General features: G+C 33.8%; 8 protein-coding genes across 8 annotated transcripts; 4 read left to right on the plus strand and 4 right to left on the minus strand.

Moving 5' to 3' along the window:
- Window positions 1-396: 396 nt before the first annotated feature.
- On the plus strand, window positions 397-887 carry RO3G_02912 (uncharacterized protein; the record flags this gene model as incomplete). Its single annotated transcript, XM_067657503.1, has 2 exons — window positions 397-476; window positions 533-887. 2 exons carry the CDS (start codon window positions 397-399, stop codon window positions 885-887), a joined length of 435 nt encoding a protein of 144 aa, XP_067513604.1.
- A 3,164-nt stretch (window positions 888-4,051) lies between these two features.
- On the minus strand, window positions 4,052-4,402 carry RO3G_02913 (uncharacterized protein; the record flags this gene model as incomplete). Its single annotated transcript, XM_067657504.1, has 1 exon — window positions 4,052-4,402. One exon carries the CDS (start codon window positions 4,400-4,402, stop codon window positions 4,052-4,054), a length of 351 nt encoding a protein of 116 aa, XP_067513605.1.
- Window positions 4,403-5,610: 1,208 nt separating this feature from the next.
- RO3G_02914 (transaldolase) lies at window positions 5,611-6,681 on the plus strand (the record flags this gene model as incomplete). The annotated part of the gene is made up of 3 exons (XM_067657505.1): window positions 5,611-5,674; window positions 5,725-5,848; window positions 5,901-6,681. The coding sequence occupies 3 exons, from the start codon at window positions 5,611-5,613 to the stop codon at window positions 6,679-6,681; spliced, it is 969 nt and encodes a 322-aa protein (XP_067513606.1).
- A 1,321-nt stretch (window positions 6,682-8,002) lies between these two features.
- Window positions 8,003-10,679, minus strand: RO3G_02915 (uncharacterized protein; the record flags this gene model as incomplete). Its single annotated transcript, XM_067657506.1, has 7 exons — window positions 8,003-8,043; window positions 8,239-8,904; window positions 8,959-9,286; window positions 9,346-9,587; window positions 9,641-10,167; window positions 10,216-10,420; window positions 10,472-10,679. The coding sequence occupies 7 exons, from the start codon at window positions 10,677-10,679 to the stop codon at window positions 8,003-8,005; spliced, it is 2,217 nt and encodes a 738-aa protein (XP_067513607.1).
- Window positions 10,680-13,270: 2,591 nt separating this feature from the next.
- RO3G_02916 (uncharacterized protein) lies at window positions 13,271-14,615 on the minus strand (the record flags this gene model as incomplete). Its single annotated transcript, XM_067657507.1, has 6 exons — window positions 13,271-13,401; window positions 13,490-13,703; window positions 13,748-13,842; window positions 13,893-13,928; window positions 14,112-14,364; window positions 14,415-14,615. The coding sequence occupies 6 exons, from the start codon at window positions 14,613-14,615 to the stop codon at window positions 13,271-13,273; spliced, it is 930 nt and encodes a 309-aa protein (XP_067513608.1).
- Window positions 14,616-17,119: 2,504 nt separating this feature from the next.
- RO3G_02917 (uncharacterized protein) lies at window positions 17,120-17,514 on the plus strand (the record flags this gene model as incomplete). The annotated part of the gene is made up of 2 exons (XM_067657508.1): window positions 17,120-17,241; window positions 17,295-17,514. The coding sequence occupies 2 exons, from the start codon at window positions 17,120-17,122 to the stop codon at window positions 17,512-17,514; spliced, it is 342 nt and encodes a 113-aa protein (XP_067513609.1).
- A 656-nt stretch (window positions 17,515-18,170) lies between these two features.
- On the minus strand, window positions 18,171-18,782 carry RO3G_02918 (uncharacterized protein; the record flags this gene model as incomplete). The annotated part of the gene is made up of 1 exon (XM_067657509.1): window positions 18,171-18,782. One exon carries the CDS (start codon window positions 18,780-18,782, stop codon window positions 18,171-18,173), a length of 612 nt encoding a protein of 203 aa, XP_067513610.1.
- A 677-nt stretch (window positions 18,783-19,459) lies between these two features.
- RO3G_02919 (uncharacterized protein) lies at window positions 19,460-19,783 on the plus strand (the record flags this gene model as incomplete). Its single annotated transcript, XM_067657510.1, has 1 exon — window positions 19,460-19,783. One exon carries the CDS (start codon window positions 19,460-19,462, stop codon window positions 19,781-19,783), a length of 324 nt encoding a protein of 107 aa, XP_067513611.1.
- Window positions 19,784-19,855: the final 72 nt, after the last annotated feature.

A 19,855-nucleotide genomic window follows, 5' to 3' on the forward strand; every position in this document is an offset into this window, starting at 1 on the left:
GTTCCACAAAGGCTTTTTTACTTTTTAACCCAGAGTATTTTAACCGTCTTTCCATTTTGAAAAAATAGGATATGACCTCTATTAGATAATGAATTGTTTATTCCGTAGTGTTACAAAACTGTTTTCACAAAGCTCTATATATTATGTACACTTTCATGCAAATACGGATAAGCAAGAAATTCAACTAAAAGAGAAATTTTGAAGACTTTATTTTATTAGCTACTGGCTCCCTTTATTTTAATTTTGTAATACAAGTGATGTTAAGCCGTGGTTATTTTATGATATTCAATGCTAGCAAAACACAAACAAATAATTGAATGATATTCAAGTGAATCTCTATAAAAGGCTTCAGTGGGAAAAAAAGTTTTTATTTTCTCACTTTCATAAAACATAAATATGGCTCCTTTACAAGTAATCGGCGCAGGATTTGGACGAACAGGTACAGATAGCTTGCATGAAGCATTAAATATTTTAGGGTAATAGAAAAGAATTTCCCTTCGGTTGTGTCAATTATTTATTTTATCTGTTCTAGATACAATACACATCATATGAGCTGTATTTTCAAAAACGAAAACCTTGATTTCGAGACTTTTAAAGAAGCTCATAGAAATCCAGAAGCAATTGATTGGGACAAGCCTTACGATGGTTTTGATGCAGCTGTTGATTGGCCAACATGTAACTTTTACAAGGAATTGATGGTCAAGTACCCAGATGCCAAAGTACTCTTGACAGTACGCACACCTGAAAGTTGGTATGTGTCAGTATGCAAAACAGTTGTTACCATGTCGCAAAGATACGAAAAAGCAAAATCCGAAAGAATAAAAGATATACTACGTATGGCCACCAAAGTTGCTTGGATGGTGTCTTCTCTGATGAAGAAAAGATGAAAGATGAAAAAGCGATTCAAAAGTTATTTATTGACCATATTGAAGAGGTAAAGAGACATGTACCTTCTGATAGATTGCTTGTGATGGAATTAGGCGAAGGGTGGGATAGACTTTGTCAATTTTTAGGAAAAGAAGTGCCTAAGGTACCTTACCCACACAATAATGCAGCTGCTTTTTTTCAAGACAGAATTTCAAAATATTTTGATTAATAAATAAAATCAGATGATCTTCGGTTCCTATCTGTATATAAGTATTTATTTTTGTAATTTTAGTGATATTCTTGGTGTTTTATCGCGACCTATCCATGTGAAACCTGGCTCGAAAGTTTAAATATGCTTCACGATGAAGGCTCCAGGTAGCTCCCAAGAAGCAGCCTACTCAATTAACATTTTTCCATGAATTATACTAAGCTTATATGGAATATATCTACCTTTAGAAAGATTTCACTACCACAAAGCCAATGAAGTAGATACAGTGCATTCACCCATCTAGACTAATCATTTTATAAGATTCTTCGCAAATTTAAACTGGGAGCATGCATGAAAAAACCAGTTAAATCTGTATGAGCAAACCAGACTCTGAATGCCTGCTTACGTCTTTCCCATTTATCCAAGGTGTTTATAACCTTTTCTATACTTAAAAGAGAAAGGACAGCCTGCTTTTGCTTCTGGAGGTAATTTAGTGCTTGTAATACCAAATTGTTATAAAGTCTTTTCTCTTTTTTCGTAGAAAAGCCATCTATCTAATGGCCTATTGATATTGATTCACAGGCTTATCTTTTTCATTCATGAAGCACTTTCTGGCTTTTCAATCACTATTAGAATATTTGCTGTTTATGAATAATGGTTTGAGTTACCTGTAAACCGTTCCTTTGAAGATGTAATAAAGATGTAAAATAAAAAAGTAGTAAATCAATAGAATGCATGCATACATGATGGAAAAAAGTACTATTTGTTAGGTTTTTACTAAATCATAGTTGTATTGACAGATCAATCTACATACAGCACCAAAAAGCTCAAAGCAACTTTGAAGAAGAGCATAATAAATCGATAGATTTAAACGGTCTTTCGTTAGATAGAATATTTGAAGCCAAGTTGTTATGGTAAGCCATTCATATATGTACATGACTGCAGTATACAAACTTTTCGACAGTAAAAAAGCCGTCAGGACTGGTTCTCTCCCTTTTTTAGCCTCTCAATATTTTTACACATAGAAAACTTGTGGAATAAATTAATACGTATTACGTGATTTTTAAATTTAGTAAAGCAATGCAAATAAATATCCATAGCACAATACGTACACACGCTTTTGGAACAAGTATGGCTAGCAACAATAAAGTGCACTACACAACTCAAGGACCAAAATAGGATACAAATGATCAGCTAGAAATAGAAAATCCCTAAAATTAAAAAAAAAGAAATTGAAGGCTTGCCTTTGCTTTTGTTGATGTTGTAAACCTGTGTAATTTGTGTTAATGTCAAAATATATCGTTAGCTAAAGTTCAAATCATGTTGATATTTCAAAAGGATCGCACGATTCTATTAGTTATTATGGAAATAGACAGAGCAAAGTACTATAGTGTTTTTCAAATAAATGACAAATGTAGAACTCCTGAAATGAGAGAATTGTATTGGCCATTTGAGGCCATATGAATTGACGAGAAAATAAAGGCAGTAATTGGGAATAACCTTTTTTGTAACATATCTTACTACAGTCTAAAAACAATAATGGCAATAGATGTTCATATGGAGATCTTTTCCTTGAAGATTTTAATAATTCTGAGGAACAAGTAGCCCGAGATTGATAACAGTTGGATACCAATTATGTGTGGAATGCTTAATGATGAAGCAAACAATGAGCAAAATACAATTGAAAAAAACGAAGGAATCAAAGTATAAAGTTTTGCTAAAAGCTTTGCCACAAATAATAATTCCAAAAGTTAATATCATACAGGCCATACATTGACAACAAACTGTCGATTTTATCTCTTTGATAATTGAGATGATTCTTATGAAGGATGCTAGATCAAAAACAAGTATTACGGTTTCTATTGCATATCGTTTTTGAAAGATGTGTAATGGAAATCAAAAAGTTTCTAAAAAACAAAAAAGAATAGTGCTAAAAAGGATGCGTTGAAAGTGGAGTGCACAGTTTATTGTGAAACTTGCTGACAAGCTTGTACTCATGACTTTAGAACAGATGAGAAAAAATTTGATTGAAAAGTATCCAAAGCACAATTTTATTACCTTATTCGAGAGATATGCGCTTCAGGTTTAAGGAAACTAGAAAAACTTACTATCTTAATTCAGATAAAATTCTCTTAACAAGGAAAATCGTATTTTAATCACTGCTAGACGATAAGAACACGGGCTTTGAGATGAACTGCGCTTTTATTGCAGAAGTTTAAACAATCTGAAGCCTTACTACTGATAGTATTTAGTGATAAGATTAAGAAGAAGGATAATGCTTCCATGAAAAATTTTCTCTGGTACCACCAATATTTTGTACAGCAAACTGTTTGAGCGACAAATCTAAATACATTATGAATTGATAGATATGGATGAATACCTGACTTCCCAAGTACGTTTCTATTAGAAGCATTACTCAATTTCATCTTGACTTACTAATCTGGAATAGATTTGCAATAGATGCTGTACAGGAAAGCTAGAAAGAAAACGAGAAGTGCATGAAGAAAAGCTGGCTAGTAGTGTCCTGGACTGTAACACCTACAGAATGCTTTAGGAACGAGGCGTTAATACAAGCAAGAACATGCTTGATGTTGCAAATTCTGTTTTTAAAAAACAAAGGATGTCCAGAAGCTTTTACCAGAAAAATCGCTGTGAAGGAAACGTTCTTTCTTCCAAAGATTTAAGTATTTACATTAAAATGCTAAGTTCATAACCAAATGGTTCATAATTTCATAGGAAGTACTAATTTATTATATTTTATCATTTAACCCATCAAAATTTCCAATTATTATCATTAAATTATCTCAATTTTTTATTCCTCTTTTCTCAATCTTTTGTACATTTTTCTCAAATACTTGAAAAACACAGTAGCTGAAATTGGGAAGTCATAAGGAAGTATTTTTTTTTATTATTGTAAAGTAGAAATAAAGGATAGGGTATACATTAACATATTTACATGATTTTGTGTTTATAGAATTAATAATTTTGATTTATAAAATCTATTGATCCATTAATATGTTCTTGTCGAATTTTTCTATTTCTTTGATCCAACAGAGTTCTTGCTTCTTGTTCATAATCTCTATCTGGATCAATGGGTTCAGGTTCTTCAGTGAAATAGCCCAATTCTTTAAAGAAGAAATGAAATGTTGTATGAATATGATTATCTTTGTCTATGGTTGTTTCTTCTGGTGAAAGTGGGATAATAAGAAATGTATTCTCTTGACATTCTTTATCCTCCATCCATGAATCATCATCATATTCTTCTTCTCTGTAATAATCAGGATCTTGATCAGATGTTAAGCAAAAGAAAGTCATAGTCTCGGTCATTTTTAACAAAAAGAAAAATAAGAAAGTAATGCTTAATATTTATACTCAAAACGGGAATACAAGGAAAACACTTTATATTGTGAGCAATAGCTTATTAGCCAATCAAATATTATAAAAGAATCTTATCAGAGAAGTAAAATAGCTTTTGTTACACTACACACATGATATATTAGAATACCCCTCATTTTCCTCTTTCTGGATAAAGTAAATGGCGGAGATTGCAAGCAAACCGAAGAAAGAGTTGAGGTATTTTCATAAACAACATACTATCTATGCAGTATTATTCTTTAATTAATAACAATGATGCATACTCGTATATTAACAGGAAAACAAGCATAAGCTTTAGTTTTATAATTGATTACAGAAGTAAATTGTGACGCTTGGTAAGAGACACTAACTTGAAGAGCTCTTCCTTCATTTTTAATCAAAATTAGCTATAGTCAAACGTAACAGCAACTAGTAAATATGTAGGATTGTGTACGCGTCAAAGAGCAATCTGTATATATTATTATTATAGTATTGCTTTCGATCTTCTTTATTTCCCCACGTATCGGATATTCCCGGCAAGGGTGCGATTCACAAAACTGGAATTTGTAAATAAATAACAGAGAAATCTATACAATTCTCGTCTCTATCAAAGATTACTCTGTTTCAATTATTAATAAATGCTTTTTAAAGATGATTTATTTAAAAAACCTATTTGTGTTGGAGTATTAAAGCAAAGACTTTGTATTAATAAAAAGGAGAGATGATTTTTATCCCTGAAAGTCTGTAGAGCTAGATTTTTTTATATACCACTGCTAAAAATTTATTGGGATTTGCTTTGAAGTATCCCCACTGTACCAAATTATCTAAATAAAAAATCTCCTTCCTACGTTTGTTTTATTCTCATCTTTTTCTTTTATTTCCATTTGATTTGACAGATTGGGGATAAATACTACACAGCCCCCATCTCAATATTTTATATAACATTCACACATTGCATCCTTTCATCCATTATATCATATTGAATCATGCTTATCGTTAGTATATTTCTTGCAAGCCAATGACAATCATTTATTTCAAAAAGAGACCCAATTGTACCTTGCATAAAAGTCGACTTTAAAAAGATTTCAATCGCAGCTAATAATATGGCATAAATATAAACACAATAGGCAAAAGCATTTTATTTTCCTTTTCTTTCGTAAAAAAAAAAAAAAAAGATAACAATGTCTGTTCTTGAACAACTTAAGCAACATACTACTATTGTCGCTGATACTGGTGACTTTGAATGTAAGTTTATAAAGGTGGTTTATAGGATATAGTTATTAATAATTTAATAGCTATTGATCAATACAAACCCCAAGATGCTACAACTAATCCTTCTTTAATCTTGGCCGCCACTCAAAAGGAACAATATGCCAAGTTAATGGATCAAGCAATTGAATATGCCAACTCCAAGAATGTGTAAGTTAAACAAAAGAAAAGAAAAGTGCTGTTGGGCTAATTTCTTTGGTAGTACTGGTGAAGAAAAGGTGGCTTTAGCCATGGACAAACTCTTGGTTAACTTTGGTGCTGAAATTTTAAAAATTGTCCCCGGTCGTGTATCTACCGAAGTAGATGCTCGTCTTTCATTTGATACAGAAGGTACAATCAATAAAGCCCTTACACTCATCAAGCTTTATGAGGAGATTGGTATCAAAAAAGACCGAATCTTGATCAAGATTGCTTCTACTTGGGAAGGTATCCAAGCAGCTCACATCCTCGAAACTAAGCACCAGATTCACTGTAACCTAACTTTACTCTTTGGTTTTTCACAAGCTGTGGCCTGCGCTGAAGCCGGTGTGACCTTGATCAGTCCCTTTGTGGGTCGTATCTTGGATTGGTACAAGAAGAGTACAGGTGAAGACTACAAAGGATCTGAAGATCCTGGTGTGAAGTCAGTCACCAAAATCTACCATTATTATAAAAAGTACGGTTACAAAACCATCGTGATGGGCGCCTCCTTCCGTAACACGGGTGAAATTGAGGAATTGGCCGGTTGCGATTTCTTGACGATCTCACCTGCTCTCTTGGCCGAATTGAAAAAGGCTGATAAAAAGTTGGAACGCAAGTTGAGTCCCGAAAAGGCCCATGCAGTCGACTTGCCAAAGGTCTCTTTCTTTAAGGATGAAAAGGCTTTCCGTTGGGAAATGAATCAAGATGCGATGGCCTCTGAAAAACTGGGTGAAGGTATTCGTAATTTCGCAAAGGATGGCGTTAAATTGGAATCCACATTAAGAGAAAAACTCAAATTGTAAATAAATAAAATCATTCGTTCCCCTCCCACTATTGGATTCACTTCATTACATGTTTTATGCGATAAAGAAAAATGTTATTTTTTATTGATAAAGTTCGATTGATTATTTGATATCAACATGTTAATGAAGCTACTTGTGTGCGAAAACAGGAATAAGCGATGCTTCTAGAGCCTTTTACCCCAAAAGTAAAACTAGACATAAACTGAGCTTAAAATAATATCTTTACATGATCAGAGAAATCTTGTTGATGGCTGAGAGTTCAATTGGAAGGCGTTACTGTTGTATTGCTTCATGATTAATTTCAAAACACTGTATCTTTGCTGATAAGACAAAGACTACATAGAACATCTGCCATTCATTAATGAAGGTATAGTCATTGCAAAAAGTGATTACAGTTTTAAAATTTAATGGCACCCAAAAATCTTTCAAGCATGAAGTCATGTTCAAATCTCATAAGCTTTGTTAATTTTTACTTGTCACTTGATAATAACCATGTATAGAGTTCTTGGCATTTTACCTTTATAGATTGAGATCAAATAAGAAAGTAATAAACAAAGGCACCATCAATGATCAAGCACGACAATCGCTCGCCAAACGCTTTTGACCGGCATTCATGATCATATCGCCACTTATAAAGGTTGAATCTTTGATATTTTTTGCGTTCACAGTCATATAGTTTTCGCCTTGGGAAAGTTTCTGTTTTTCTAGCGTGGTATCATTTTGCCGTTCTTTAACCTTAAATTGCTAATACATAGTTTTTGTGAAATCCTTGAATATAAAGATGAATCGGTAAATATTATAGCTCTTGATCCAACAGTAAACAGCATTTAATAATAATCAACCTTATTCCAACATTTTAATATGTCGTTTGTAGTCTTTTTTACGCTGTGGAGTTGTCAAGCGTTCCAAGTGCTCTCGTGCTTTTATAATGAACACATTGCTAGTTAATACCGTATCAGTTTCCGATACAGTTTTTGCAAAGTTGGCAATATTCCATGAATTGAATGATTTTTTGAAGAAACACCTTAAATGGCCAGCATACCAGATGTTGTCAATGTTGAAAAAAAAAAGTGGTTCGCATAACATCTGTTTTGAAGCAATGTGTTAAGGGACCCCATATGGTTTACTAATATTTATTTGCTTATTCGATTAAAATATGCTGCTATCTTTGAGCTTGGTGCTTCTATTATTTCTCAATAGATCATGCAGCTGCCTCATTGACATTTTGACTGTTGCGCTGTGTAACTGTTAAACATTTGGCAATTCAGCGACACCACGACTTTTAAGGATTACGCAAGTGATTAATTTGCATGAGTTGATTCTAATGACGACATAGTATCAGATCTATAAAGCCTTTAGAGACTAAAAAAATATAAACAGCAGTAAAATACAATTTTTATTAATACAACATCGCCGTATCCGCCAAATTAAAACTATCCACAAGCACACGCACATAATTATTTATGTGTGATAGGTTAGGATCTGTAGGCGCTGTACCCGGGATCCCTTCATACTCTACAATCAGCCGTTCTGAATCAATCTCCACATGCCCTTTACCCTTTCGATTACGCACAATCGTCGCACTACGATGACTAGCAAAGATATTGAACTGCTGCAGCTCATCTATCTCTTGCTTCGTGATACCCAAGTCATCCTCGGGTAGCCAAACGGTCGGCTTGGGCGCGTAGGTCGCGGGATGCAAATAGGCCTCAGTGGCATACAAAGATCTGGCTGTCTCGAGCACAGCCTTCTCGTCTACTTTTTCGGCTAGTTCTTGAACACGTAATTTCTCTAGCAAATAATGATGAGCCTCAAAGGCCTCGATTGGTACTGCTTCCTTGGTGTGTTCCGGATGACGACTCAAGTCTCCCACCGGCTTCTTTTCTACATCCTCAAAGATTGAGACAGGAAGAAACTTGAAGAGAGGTTTGAACGCCTTGTCATAGTAATACAAGGCAAACACAGTCAGGATGAGCGTGATGATCATCAAGGCCATTTGTCCCATCGCATTCTTTCGAATAGCAAACAGCCCAATCAGTGTGAGTTGAGTGATAAACAAACCAATATAGATGTGTCGAATGGCTCTCGGGAAAGCACGACCGGCAGTTTCATAATTGATTTCATAGACATACAAGAACTGGTAAAGGTACACAAAGTATTGAAGACAAAAGAAGAGGAGCACAAAGGGTAGAATCAGCGGGGCAATCACTCCATATTCAAGACCTAGGATAGACGTAAGACTTTTTTTTTTTTACTCTATCTAATTTTAGATGTTACCGAGAATGAAGATGACTGTTTGAGCAGGAATTAAAGTACCCAAATTCACTGTAGGGCATGTTCTCTTTTGGTTGTATTTATCTCTTGGTGTGGTAGCGAAGAGAGGTGTGATAAACGATATGATATAGGGTACAATCTGAAGCATGGCTTGGCCTGATTGATTGGTGGCTTGAAGCATCACAAAGGTAATGAAAAAAGTAGAGGCTTGGGGTAAATTTTCTGAAAGGATATTGACAATACCAAGTGGATTTTTTACAATGTTTTCAAATTGACTGACTGTACTGAAAAAGCCACCGGAAATAGTAGATACCAAAACGACATCCACAAGCTAGGACATGTCAATGTTTAGTGTTTATACAAATCAAAAAATCATGTCTTTATATATACCTGGAAGAAAAAGAATTTGTGAAGAACGGATAGTTCAACAAATGAATTTTGTGGAATTCCTTCACTTTTTGATAAAAAGGTAAAGATAACAGGAACAAGAGAAATCAGGATAGATAGAGCAACAGCAGGTAAAATACCTTGAATGATACCAATGGCTGTTGGACCAAATGCATTAAGTCCCTTAAGAAATGGAATAGCTTGAGATAATTTTTCTAAATTAGCAATAGCTTGTACAAAGACAACTAAAAAAAAAGAATATGAGATTGTTTGTTTGTTTGTTTGTATTATAAATTACCTGGGACAGCCCAAAAGATGACAATGGCAGTAGTTATCACCATACTGATAAATCTACGTACTAATCGTTCAAACGATCGAATATTCATATTTTCCCAAATGACATCAGAAGGTGCAATAGCAATATGCCGAGGTGTCATTGACATAGAATCTCGATGGATCAAGGTTTGAGCTGCCATGTGAGCAGCAATACGATCATGGAACTCAATAAAGGCTGAATTGTATTGAGAGAGTTTGGGTGCGACGATTTGTTGCTTTAGGATGGTCTCATCCAATTCTTTGATGCGTTGGTGATAATAGCGAATGCTATCTACTTTGTGTCCAACATATGGAATTGCGCTCACACGATGCACAGGTCGAAGCTTTTCTGGAATATCTGCCAAAATTTGTCCTTGTTCCATGCTGCTGTTGTTCTTCTTTTTCAAATGATATTTATAGGTGGCAAGAATAGCCTTTGTGACGGCTGCTTCTAAGCTATATACTGCCTTGTTTCGTTCTGCAACAAGATCAGGGAGATCATCTAATTTTCTATAAAGAAAATGGTTATTTTTATTTTATTATTTTATTATTATTTACCTATTGAGCCAAACACGACGTACACCTCCAGGAAATTTACTGAAAATCTTTTGTAAATCCTGTGCATTATTTACATTTTTTGGGATAGAAGGAACAAAGAGAGTACGGGAAGCGACCGAATCAGCGTATTCGGGGCTCAATAAATATTTTCTTCTTAAAGCAACATAATTACGAGTTTCACGAAATGTATAGTACCACACCAGTCCTATAGATCATCATAAGCTCTTTAATCATTGACATATAACATGATATATACCAGATAAAAGAATGGCTAATAAGCAATGAGCCCAAGTACGTCCGCTGTCAATGACATTTCCCATTGTCAAATAATTCAATCCACCCAGGTCCCCTTGATTGATAGTGATCACAGGAAACAGGATAGGAATAGCAACGATCGAATAAACTGTGAAAGTGATCATGCCCATACGAAGAAATTTTAAAACCATGAATCGATCAATACCCATGCTTTTGACTAATTGATCGTCTGGTATTTTTAATAATACAAAAATCCATTTTAGATACCCTTTTGGTAAAGGAGGTGGCCTTTTTCTATTCATTATTAATTAAAGGGATGGAAGGCATTACATTTTCTTACACATTTACTCTTTCTCAACTGCATAACTTCTAGGGGAATATGTCTGTGGTCTGGTGGTTCTCAAGATATTGAAAATACCGAAAAATCCAACAGCTAAAACGGCATTGAACCATAAAGCGGATACAAATGTACTCGTCGAATTATCATAACTATACGAAATAAATAAAAATAATTCACAATTAATTTTTTTTATTACTTCAGTTGGTCGCTGGCCGAGTCACTCATCCAATATGTTTGTTATAAAAAGAGAAAAAAAAAGGGGGAGACAAATTATTTGTGTCTGTGTAGGGTTCTTTGATTTATAAAAATGGAGAAAAAAGCGTGCTTTTTTTTAATCACCGACTATTTTACCTTTAAAAGCTTTTTCATTCCTACGTCATTTTACTTTGGATTCCATCTAAAACTTGATTAAAGATAAGCAAGAAACATAAGAAAAGATTATAGAATTGATCCAGTGTCACATACATACGTTCTATTACATTCAGATGCATGTGTCATTACATAAAAGTCCAAGCAATGACTGCATTTCATTTAGTCTTTTTATAACCTGTCAAAAAAGAAAAACTTTTTAAAACAAGATGTAGTACAAAACTACTTTTTTTCTGATTTATACTTTTTTTTTATAAAAAAAAGTGTCACTGCAATGACAAAAAAGAATTCAGTTTCAATAAAAATGAGGTACAATTCAAAGATAATGAGATTCATAGTCAAAAAATGATGTGTTTTCTTGCTTGCTTATCTCAATTATACACATTTTATTTGAGCAACCTATTTTAATGACCGATTCAACGTTTGCTCAGATCACATAAAAACGTCTAAACTGTTTAACCAGGGCCAAAATACAGTCATTGCAAAAAGTGGTTACAGTTTTAAAATTTAATGTTACTCAAAAACCTTGTGGCTCAGTAATTATTACCATTTATAAGATTCTTTGCATTTTATTTTTATAAAAAAAATAAAGCATTAGTATCTTGTTCTTTACTTTTGTCCCTTGAAAATGTGCTTGTAGTTCTTTTTTTTTTGTTTTTTTTTTTTTTTTTTTTTTTTTTTTTTTTTGACAATAAATTAAGCAGTAAAATGTACAAGTTTATCAACATTAACTACAATTATCGTAAACAAGCCTCTTATTATGAAAAGGTGCTTCCTCTTCAGTTTAGCTGCAAAGTTTCATTTTTGTTTTGACAGCAAAGCATATTTGATAAGCATGTGAGTTAGTGTATTTACGAAGCTTATAGTGTGTTAAAGATGTTGCTGGCAGTAATCTTTTAAGTATATAATGATTGGTTGCAGCCAGATTGAGATATCCACTTTTCGTAAAGTCTTTTTGAATCAATCAGTATAACATTATGTCATTGACGTATGAAGAGAGCATAGAAAAAGTACTTGAGATCAGATATCAAAGCTGTTAATTCTACAGTGAAAACTGTACAAGCATATGCTACAACCCAGAGCTACTTTAAATGCAATGATTAATGTTATCGTTTTGATTCTTTTAAAATGAGTTCCAGGAAAGGGCTTCCTTCTTCTTCAATCATTACTATGGGCAAAAGACAATTGTTGATTCATTCACTGAAGAAAAAAATGTGCTTTTGTTATCAAATGTATTTTATACATGTGATTCATTCTCTATCATATTGTTTCATGTTCCGTTAGATCCTGTCTGGAGATGTACAGTCATTGCAGAAAGCGAATGTCTTTAATCACCCTCCCTCACTTTTGAGCAGCCACAGAAAAACTAAATTATGGACCTTTGGAAATCATTGTCTATTAGAGGTCGAGCTGTATTTGATACATTCTCTGCTTATTTTTATGAAATACTTTATTTGACTTATACTTTCTTTATTAACAATAACGCATTTAATAAATTATATTTATTGAAAATGTAAGCACACACAGATATTGCTAAATAGATTTAAATTAATACTTATTTTCGTGATGTTTGCAAACATTTGCATTATATGATTCCACATATCAGAGTATGCTCTCTTTTTTCATTGAATGTTTATTCTGTTTATCTTTTTGTCATTATTCTCGTTCTTTAATGGTTTATATTTCGTTCATCTTGAAGTTCACAAAAATTCATCTAAATCATTTTAAATGAAATGAACATGACTACACTTAAATAGCTTACCTTTGCAACAGATAAATAATTATTATTTTCATTCATCGTGTTAAGCATCATACAACTATTGTGTCTTGAAGAAATGGTTTTGTCCTGTATTCATTTAATATAAATCCTCATTTTATCAATTAACAAATCAACTTGCCTCATCAAGTATCAAATCATCCATCATTTTCCTTTTATCTAAAGTCAACAAGAGTCAGCATACAATAAAGCAAATCAAAATGCGTGCACCTTCTGATGATTTACTATGAAAAGAAAAGAGTGACATCAAGGAGGAATGTCTGGTGGTTGTTATTCCATTCCAAGAATGAGACGATGTACGTTTATTGGCCACCTCAAGTCTTGATAAAGAGGGTAATGAATTTCACTTGCGTAAGATCTTCATGGTCAAATAACCTGTGGAATTTAGGAACACTTGATGCGCTGCGTGAGATGTTTTTGAGTGGGAAGACAGGGGCTGGTGTTTCTAGAGTCAGTTGTAAGCAGTGATTTAAAAATAGGACTATATTTGTTCTAATGAATATTGTATAGGATCAGATCAACAATAGACTTACTGTTATTCCAAAAGATGCTTTCAAAGTCAACAATGGGCTGTTGATCTTTGAGGTACGGACGAAATGGTTCTGCAAATTGGGTGGTTGTTGCCAAATGAAATCGAAATCCATTTAATCCTTCTGGTTGTACAAGGCCAATGATAGAAGAAGACGATGAAGTGATTGTTTCTGTATCAAGGTGTTCTTGATCAACATAAACAAGTACGCATGGACTCTAAGTACAGTGAGTTAATGAAAACTTTCTTTTCTGCAGTGTACCTTGTATTTCGATTTGATAAAAGTATCTTGATTATAAACATTACAAAACACAGGCACATTATTCCACAGTTTGTAATAGGTCTTATCGCTTGATTCTTTTACAATTCATTAGCTTTTTCTTTCATCGTCAGCAGTCATCATTTACCGAATTGTCTTCTCAAGGCTCTTGTTTTGTTATAAACTGATTGAAAATCTAATAATCTCTGCTGATCTTTTATAAAAAACAGCTTTGGGCTCTTATAAAAATACGGTTCAAATGTAGACGCGTCCTCTTCTGTTTTGATTGCTGACAATATAAACCATCCTTCATTCCCTGATGAATCATGATAAGAACATGACCTAATTATGTTGTGTGTATGTGTACCAGGTAAACCAACGGATAACTCAACGCTTTTGATATCCGCCCGACATTTGAATCTCAATGTGTTCTTTGCTGTATTCTTTAATTTTTTACTTTCTAATTGTTCAATATCAAAGCAACAAGGTCGACTGGCCACAAGTATTTTATCTGTGAATAAAAACAATGTCAGTTTTCTTGAAGACTTGTTTGTTATACAGTTGATTTCTAATACATCCAGATGACAAACAAAGGATCTAGTTTGATTCACCAACAAACACTAGTAGAATCTTTAGTTTGTAATAAACCAAGACACTCTCAATAACTCACAGGTGAAACTTTGATAATTTGATAGAGTGTCATGAGTAAAGTAATCTTTTTTGTAGTGCCATCATCATCCATGATAGCAATCTCTCTTGATTTATCACAAACCCATTTCAATCCCCAATAATCTGGATGATCATTGGGTGTTAGGGAAAGGATATTTTTAAGCATCATCGAATATCGACTGATGCGTTGAACTGGCTCCATCAGAATATCTTGTACTCTTTTCTTTTTAAACTCTGGATGCTGACTGACTTTTAATAGGAATTTTTTATAAGCAAGGTTATTTTTATATTCTTTTGTATGTATTCTTTGTGCTTCTTCTTGTCCCAGCAAGTACTTTCTATAGCAACATGCGAATTGCTTCATCTAATTCAAAGTCAGTAAGTCTTTTTTTATTATTATTATTTACATAGCATTGACAAATAAAACCAAACTTGTCTGGCTGCTGCTCAAGTTGATTTAGGAATCTTTTGTTAACAAGCATGATTTGATCAACATTTAAAAAGATTTTGTTGAATTTAAATAGGTTTAAAATCTTTTGTTGTTTTATGGTTGATCTTATTGGATTCATTACATGATTTATCAATATTTCAAGTGTTTTCACAAAAGGCTTTTCTGTTTCTATAAATTCTTGAATACGAAAAGCTCTCTTGTCATCATCCCTTGAGAACCAGATTGAAATTTAACAAGCGATTGATAATGTCGAATGTCTTACGTGATTTTGTATGTTATTTGAAGGAACAAGTACCTTTTCTGTTACTTTCAAATTTTTTGTTAAACGTGTTCCTACAATATTAAGAAATCACTCTAATTGATACAGTTCACCTATTTTATATTAGTTTTCTTATTTTATTCACTTTATCTTTTCATACTTTGTGTCCTCTGTTTATCAGGTACAATCAAATCCAAATTTTGACTCTATAAAATAAAATCAATGGGAAAAATGTATATATTTTTTTTGTACTTTTTCAAAATGATGTGAATGATTTAAAGTAAAAGTTTGCTCTATTTTTAATAGTTTCCAATGATTTGAATAGCCATGATTTGAGAGATTTGTTCTGAGTTTCTATTTTTGAGTCAAAAAAAAAAAGCATTTTTACACACATTCTATTTACATTGATTAAAGTCATAAAGATACAAAAAAGAAAAAGAATGAAAGGATTTTTTTATTGATTAAATAACAATAAGGTATTTATTATTAAATATTAGCGCGATAATTAACTAATACAGCAATACTATGATATCCTTGCTTTTTATTCACTTTGGTATTCCTTATGACTTGTTCATCAAATTCTGATTCTATACTTTCTTCAGTTATAAATGATTTTAGACAATCTGCTTCTGTTGTTGTAATAAAAGAATCAATAGATGACCTTCTGTCGTAATCTAAACTACTGTGTGTATAATAAACATCACTATTTGATAAGAACCGTACACTTTTTGATTTTTGTTCTTTTTTAATTGTAAATGAATGTCTTTTTATCCATTCTCTTATTGTTGGCATAATGAAAAAGAGTAAAAGAAAATAGAAAGAAAAAAAAAAAGGGGGGGGGAGATAGATAGAGAGAGAGAGAGAGAGAGAAAAAGAAGTTGTAATCCCTATTTTCCCATTCATGCATAAATACATTATGCTATCTCTTTCATAGTCACACATACATGTTAAAGAGACAGAGCTTAGTTGGCATTCATCATCCAAATTATCGTGTTGTGTAACAAAATGATACTCCACATGAATCAAATTCCTTTCTTCTTGATCCATTTACTATCATTTGTCTCTTTTTTCATTGTCTATGATTTTAAAAGATGGATAGTTTATGTCAACAGGCACGAATCACCTTATTCTCTTTGATCATTCTTATTTGAAATGGAATAGTCGAGGTGTGTACTAGAGTAGTTAAGGAATACAAAACTAGTCATCTTTTAAGAAAAAAGTAAAATGTTTGCAGTGAGCCAACATAAAAAAAGGATAAAGAAAAAAATAAAGTTAATATTCAGTGTACTTGTTTTGTATTTCATGATCTCAGAAAAGAACATGTTTGATTTAACAATTTAATTCAAATCAAGGCTTGCTCTCTAAAGTAAACTTAAATCAGAGCTCAAAGAGAATGACCAGGCAGAAGATTCTGCTCTAGGCTCAATCATCGAGTTAACATATGAATTTAATTATAAACACGCTACAAAATAGTTACACACCAAACAGTGGGGACATAAAGTTCAATGACCCAAAAAAAGGGAAATTTGGCCATTTTTTAATATATTGTTTTCCAGTGGGGGACAAAAAAAAATAGATTCATTGCTTATTCTTCTTTTTCTCTCTCTCTCTATTCTTAACCATTCCCTCTCTTATTTAAATGAAATAAAAAACTTGAATGACCTATTGATTCCTCTTGTTCATGTATAAAAATAACAAGAACCGTTTTGACCCGACTCTTGATACCATTTAAGTCTTTTTATTACCTTTTATGGGGCAATGCCTACCAACATGTGAAAATAAACAACGCGATTTGATGTTACACTATTCCTTGATCTCGCGTTTTTATTTTTTTTTATTTCATTACGTCAAAAGTAGGATGGTTTCCGCAAATCATATGCTGTGGCAAAAGTAAGCAAATCGGAAGGAGATCACGTCTTTTTTAGAGCGAGTATATAAAAAAGAGAGAGTATAAATTGACTTGCTTTTATTTTTTTTATTTTTATTATTCATCAAAATGAAGTTTACATATTTTACTGCTCTTATTACCTTGATTGTCTATTTCACCTTGGCTTCACCCATTGCAAAAGTAGAACCTACTGAATTGGTCAGTGGAAATAATACATTGGCTAATCAAAGGTAACCAAACAACCTTTGTTTTATTTATTCCATAGCACTCATCTTGTCTGTAGTCTTTCTTCTTCAGAATCTCTTATTGCTGATAAAGTTACCTCGACTGTCGTTCCTACGACTACATCCGGTACGGCTGTATATACAGCTGTGGCTAGTATTACGATCATTGGTCAAGAAGGTATGGTTCATGCACAGAGCTCTGATGCCTCTTCTTCTATAACCGCATACTCTTTGGCTTTGTTCCTAATAACAACTACTGCCACTTGTCTTTTAATTTAATACCACATTTATTACATTTTTTATAATCTCTACTTTTATATCATTCTTTTTAATAAATATTTCTTTCTTTACAATTTATATTTATTATCCCTCATTCTATTTATTCTTTAAAACCTTGTAAGTGGCAAAGGTTCCATAAATCGGTGTCTAAGATAAGGCCCCAAAAACAATCGACCTGTCATGACCATGAAACTCAATTGGCCCATGATCCCCACGCATTGACCCAGCCTGGATTGAGGCTGCTTTTTGAAATACTTGACTTCAATGGCACATACCAATCCGTGCAAACTAAAAAAACAAAGGTTTTCAAGTGTCACCCTTCGACAGACACTCCACACAATCAATTCGTGAAATATTGCACTTGCTGTAAATGAAAGAAGACCACGTCCTTGTACTGTCGAAAGAAACCCCTTTGGCTTCTTCTTTTCTTTTTTCTCTTTGGCTTTAGAGAATATTTGTGCATGCAACAGGTTGCGAATATGTTTGTTCCATCGACGACTGAAGAAGAAACATGAGAAAAATACTTGTATGAACCCCTTTCCTTTTTTCTTACCTCCAAAAATCTCTAGGGCTTTTTTTCAAGACACAATAAACTATTAATTCCTCTCTCTCTCTCTCTCTCTCTTTCTCTTTTGTTGACATATTTTCTTTCTTTCTTACCTGGTGGCCAAAAATGGTGAATCAAACATATCTTCCATTTTCAAACCCGTCATGACCTGCACAACACCTGCTGCCATGTCCAAAAAGCCCATGATCAAATAAGCATCGAGACCAAACAAGAAAGTATGTATCAAGCTTGTCTTACTAAACCAAGGGTACCTCAGCATTAAGTCGGGCCTAGAAGGTAAAAGAGGCTGTACGCCATACACAAGGATCAAGAGCTTCAAGATACCTCTGCCTGTCTTGACAAGACCTTGGACATAGACGTTCCCTTCTACTGGTGATCGATCGATCACGGTTTCAAAGATGGCCCTGGTCCATTCTTTCACTGAAAACGTATCGAGAGGCAAACCTGCACTGTAGGATGCAACGAACCAAGGAACTGTCGCAAAGGCCACGTTGGCTGGGGAAGAAGGCGAGGCGACGACCAAGGGCACGAGAGCGTGTGCAGTGGTGATGGCCACACGTAATTGGGTTTTGGAGACTGTTCTTTGGTATCTTAAAAGGATATAGTCAGTACCCAACATACAAACATAAAGACCCGTCAGAGGAAGTGCAGGTATAACGATAGGATCTGGCAATCGTAAGTTGAGTAATGGTGATGACATTTTTTTTTTTGAAGTTTATAAAAAAAAAGAAGGAAATTAAGTGTCACATTAATAGAAAGTGAGTGTATTTTATGAACTCCACCTTTCTTCTTTTATGCAAATACCCTTGCTTACAGTGGAATAAAAAAGAGAGAACGAAAAAACTGTTTGTTCCCTTTACATCTTGTGCAGTCTTTCCGCTTAGAAACAGTTGAAAATGGAAAATAAAACCAGCCAGTCTTGACCATCCCTTTCATCGAAACTTGTTCTTTTTATTGGTCGAATTTAGTCATTCCTTTGGTCAAATACGGCAAGCATTTATGTCGGACTTTAAGATGATATAAAATGACTTCTTTTGCTTTTTTCACATCTCAATGAATGAGGATTACACTCAACCACCTCTTGTAGACATCACACTACCATCAGCCTTCATCTTGTCCTATTCTCACCTCATTTTTCTCTATCTCTCTTCATTTGTGCTTGATCTCATATTGTTGAGAAATCAAATCCGATTCAATCCGATCTGTGTGCGCGTCTTCATTGCTCTTTTTCATGCCTCACTTCCCTTAATCTTCATTTCACCCAGCCGACTCTTTAATATCTTTTTTGCTGGCATCCCTTGGTTCTTTGCTGCTCATGCTGCATACATGCCACCGAATGATTTAAGTCCCGCACGCTTTTTCAAAAGTCTATTAAAAATGACCAGCATACCATCGACAGCATCAACAAAGGTCATTCGATATCGAGGCGCAGCCAACATCTGCTTAGGTTTCCTCAAGCTCTCATTCATGTCATTGTTTATAGACCCCTTGCTACCTCAAAAGCCGATCTTTGCACTCTACTACACTTGGTTTCATCCAATGAGTTTGTTGTATACAGCCCTATACGGTGTCAAAGCCTATTGTATATTAGGGGTCGTGGATATTGGACTTGGCGTAGAACAGGTGGTGACAGGTTGGGAAATGATTCAGCTGTTTGATTCACCCGTTCTTTCGACGAGTCCAAGAGATTTTTGGAGGTAAAGACGATGATATCATTCGTAGGAGAGATTACTCATATTTGTGTATACAGTCGAAGATGGAATCGGATCGTTC

The sequence above is a fragment of the Rhizopus delemar genome, genomic scaffold, assembly GCF_000149305.1.
Source record: "Rhizopus delemar RA 99-880 supercont3.2 genomic scaffold, whole genome shotgun sequence".
NCBI classification, from domain to species: Eukaryota; Fungi; Mucoromycota; class Mucoromycetes; order Mucorales; family Rhizopodaceae; genus Rhizopus; species Rhizopus delemar.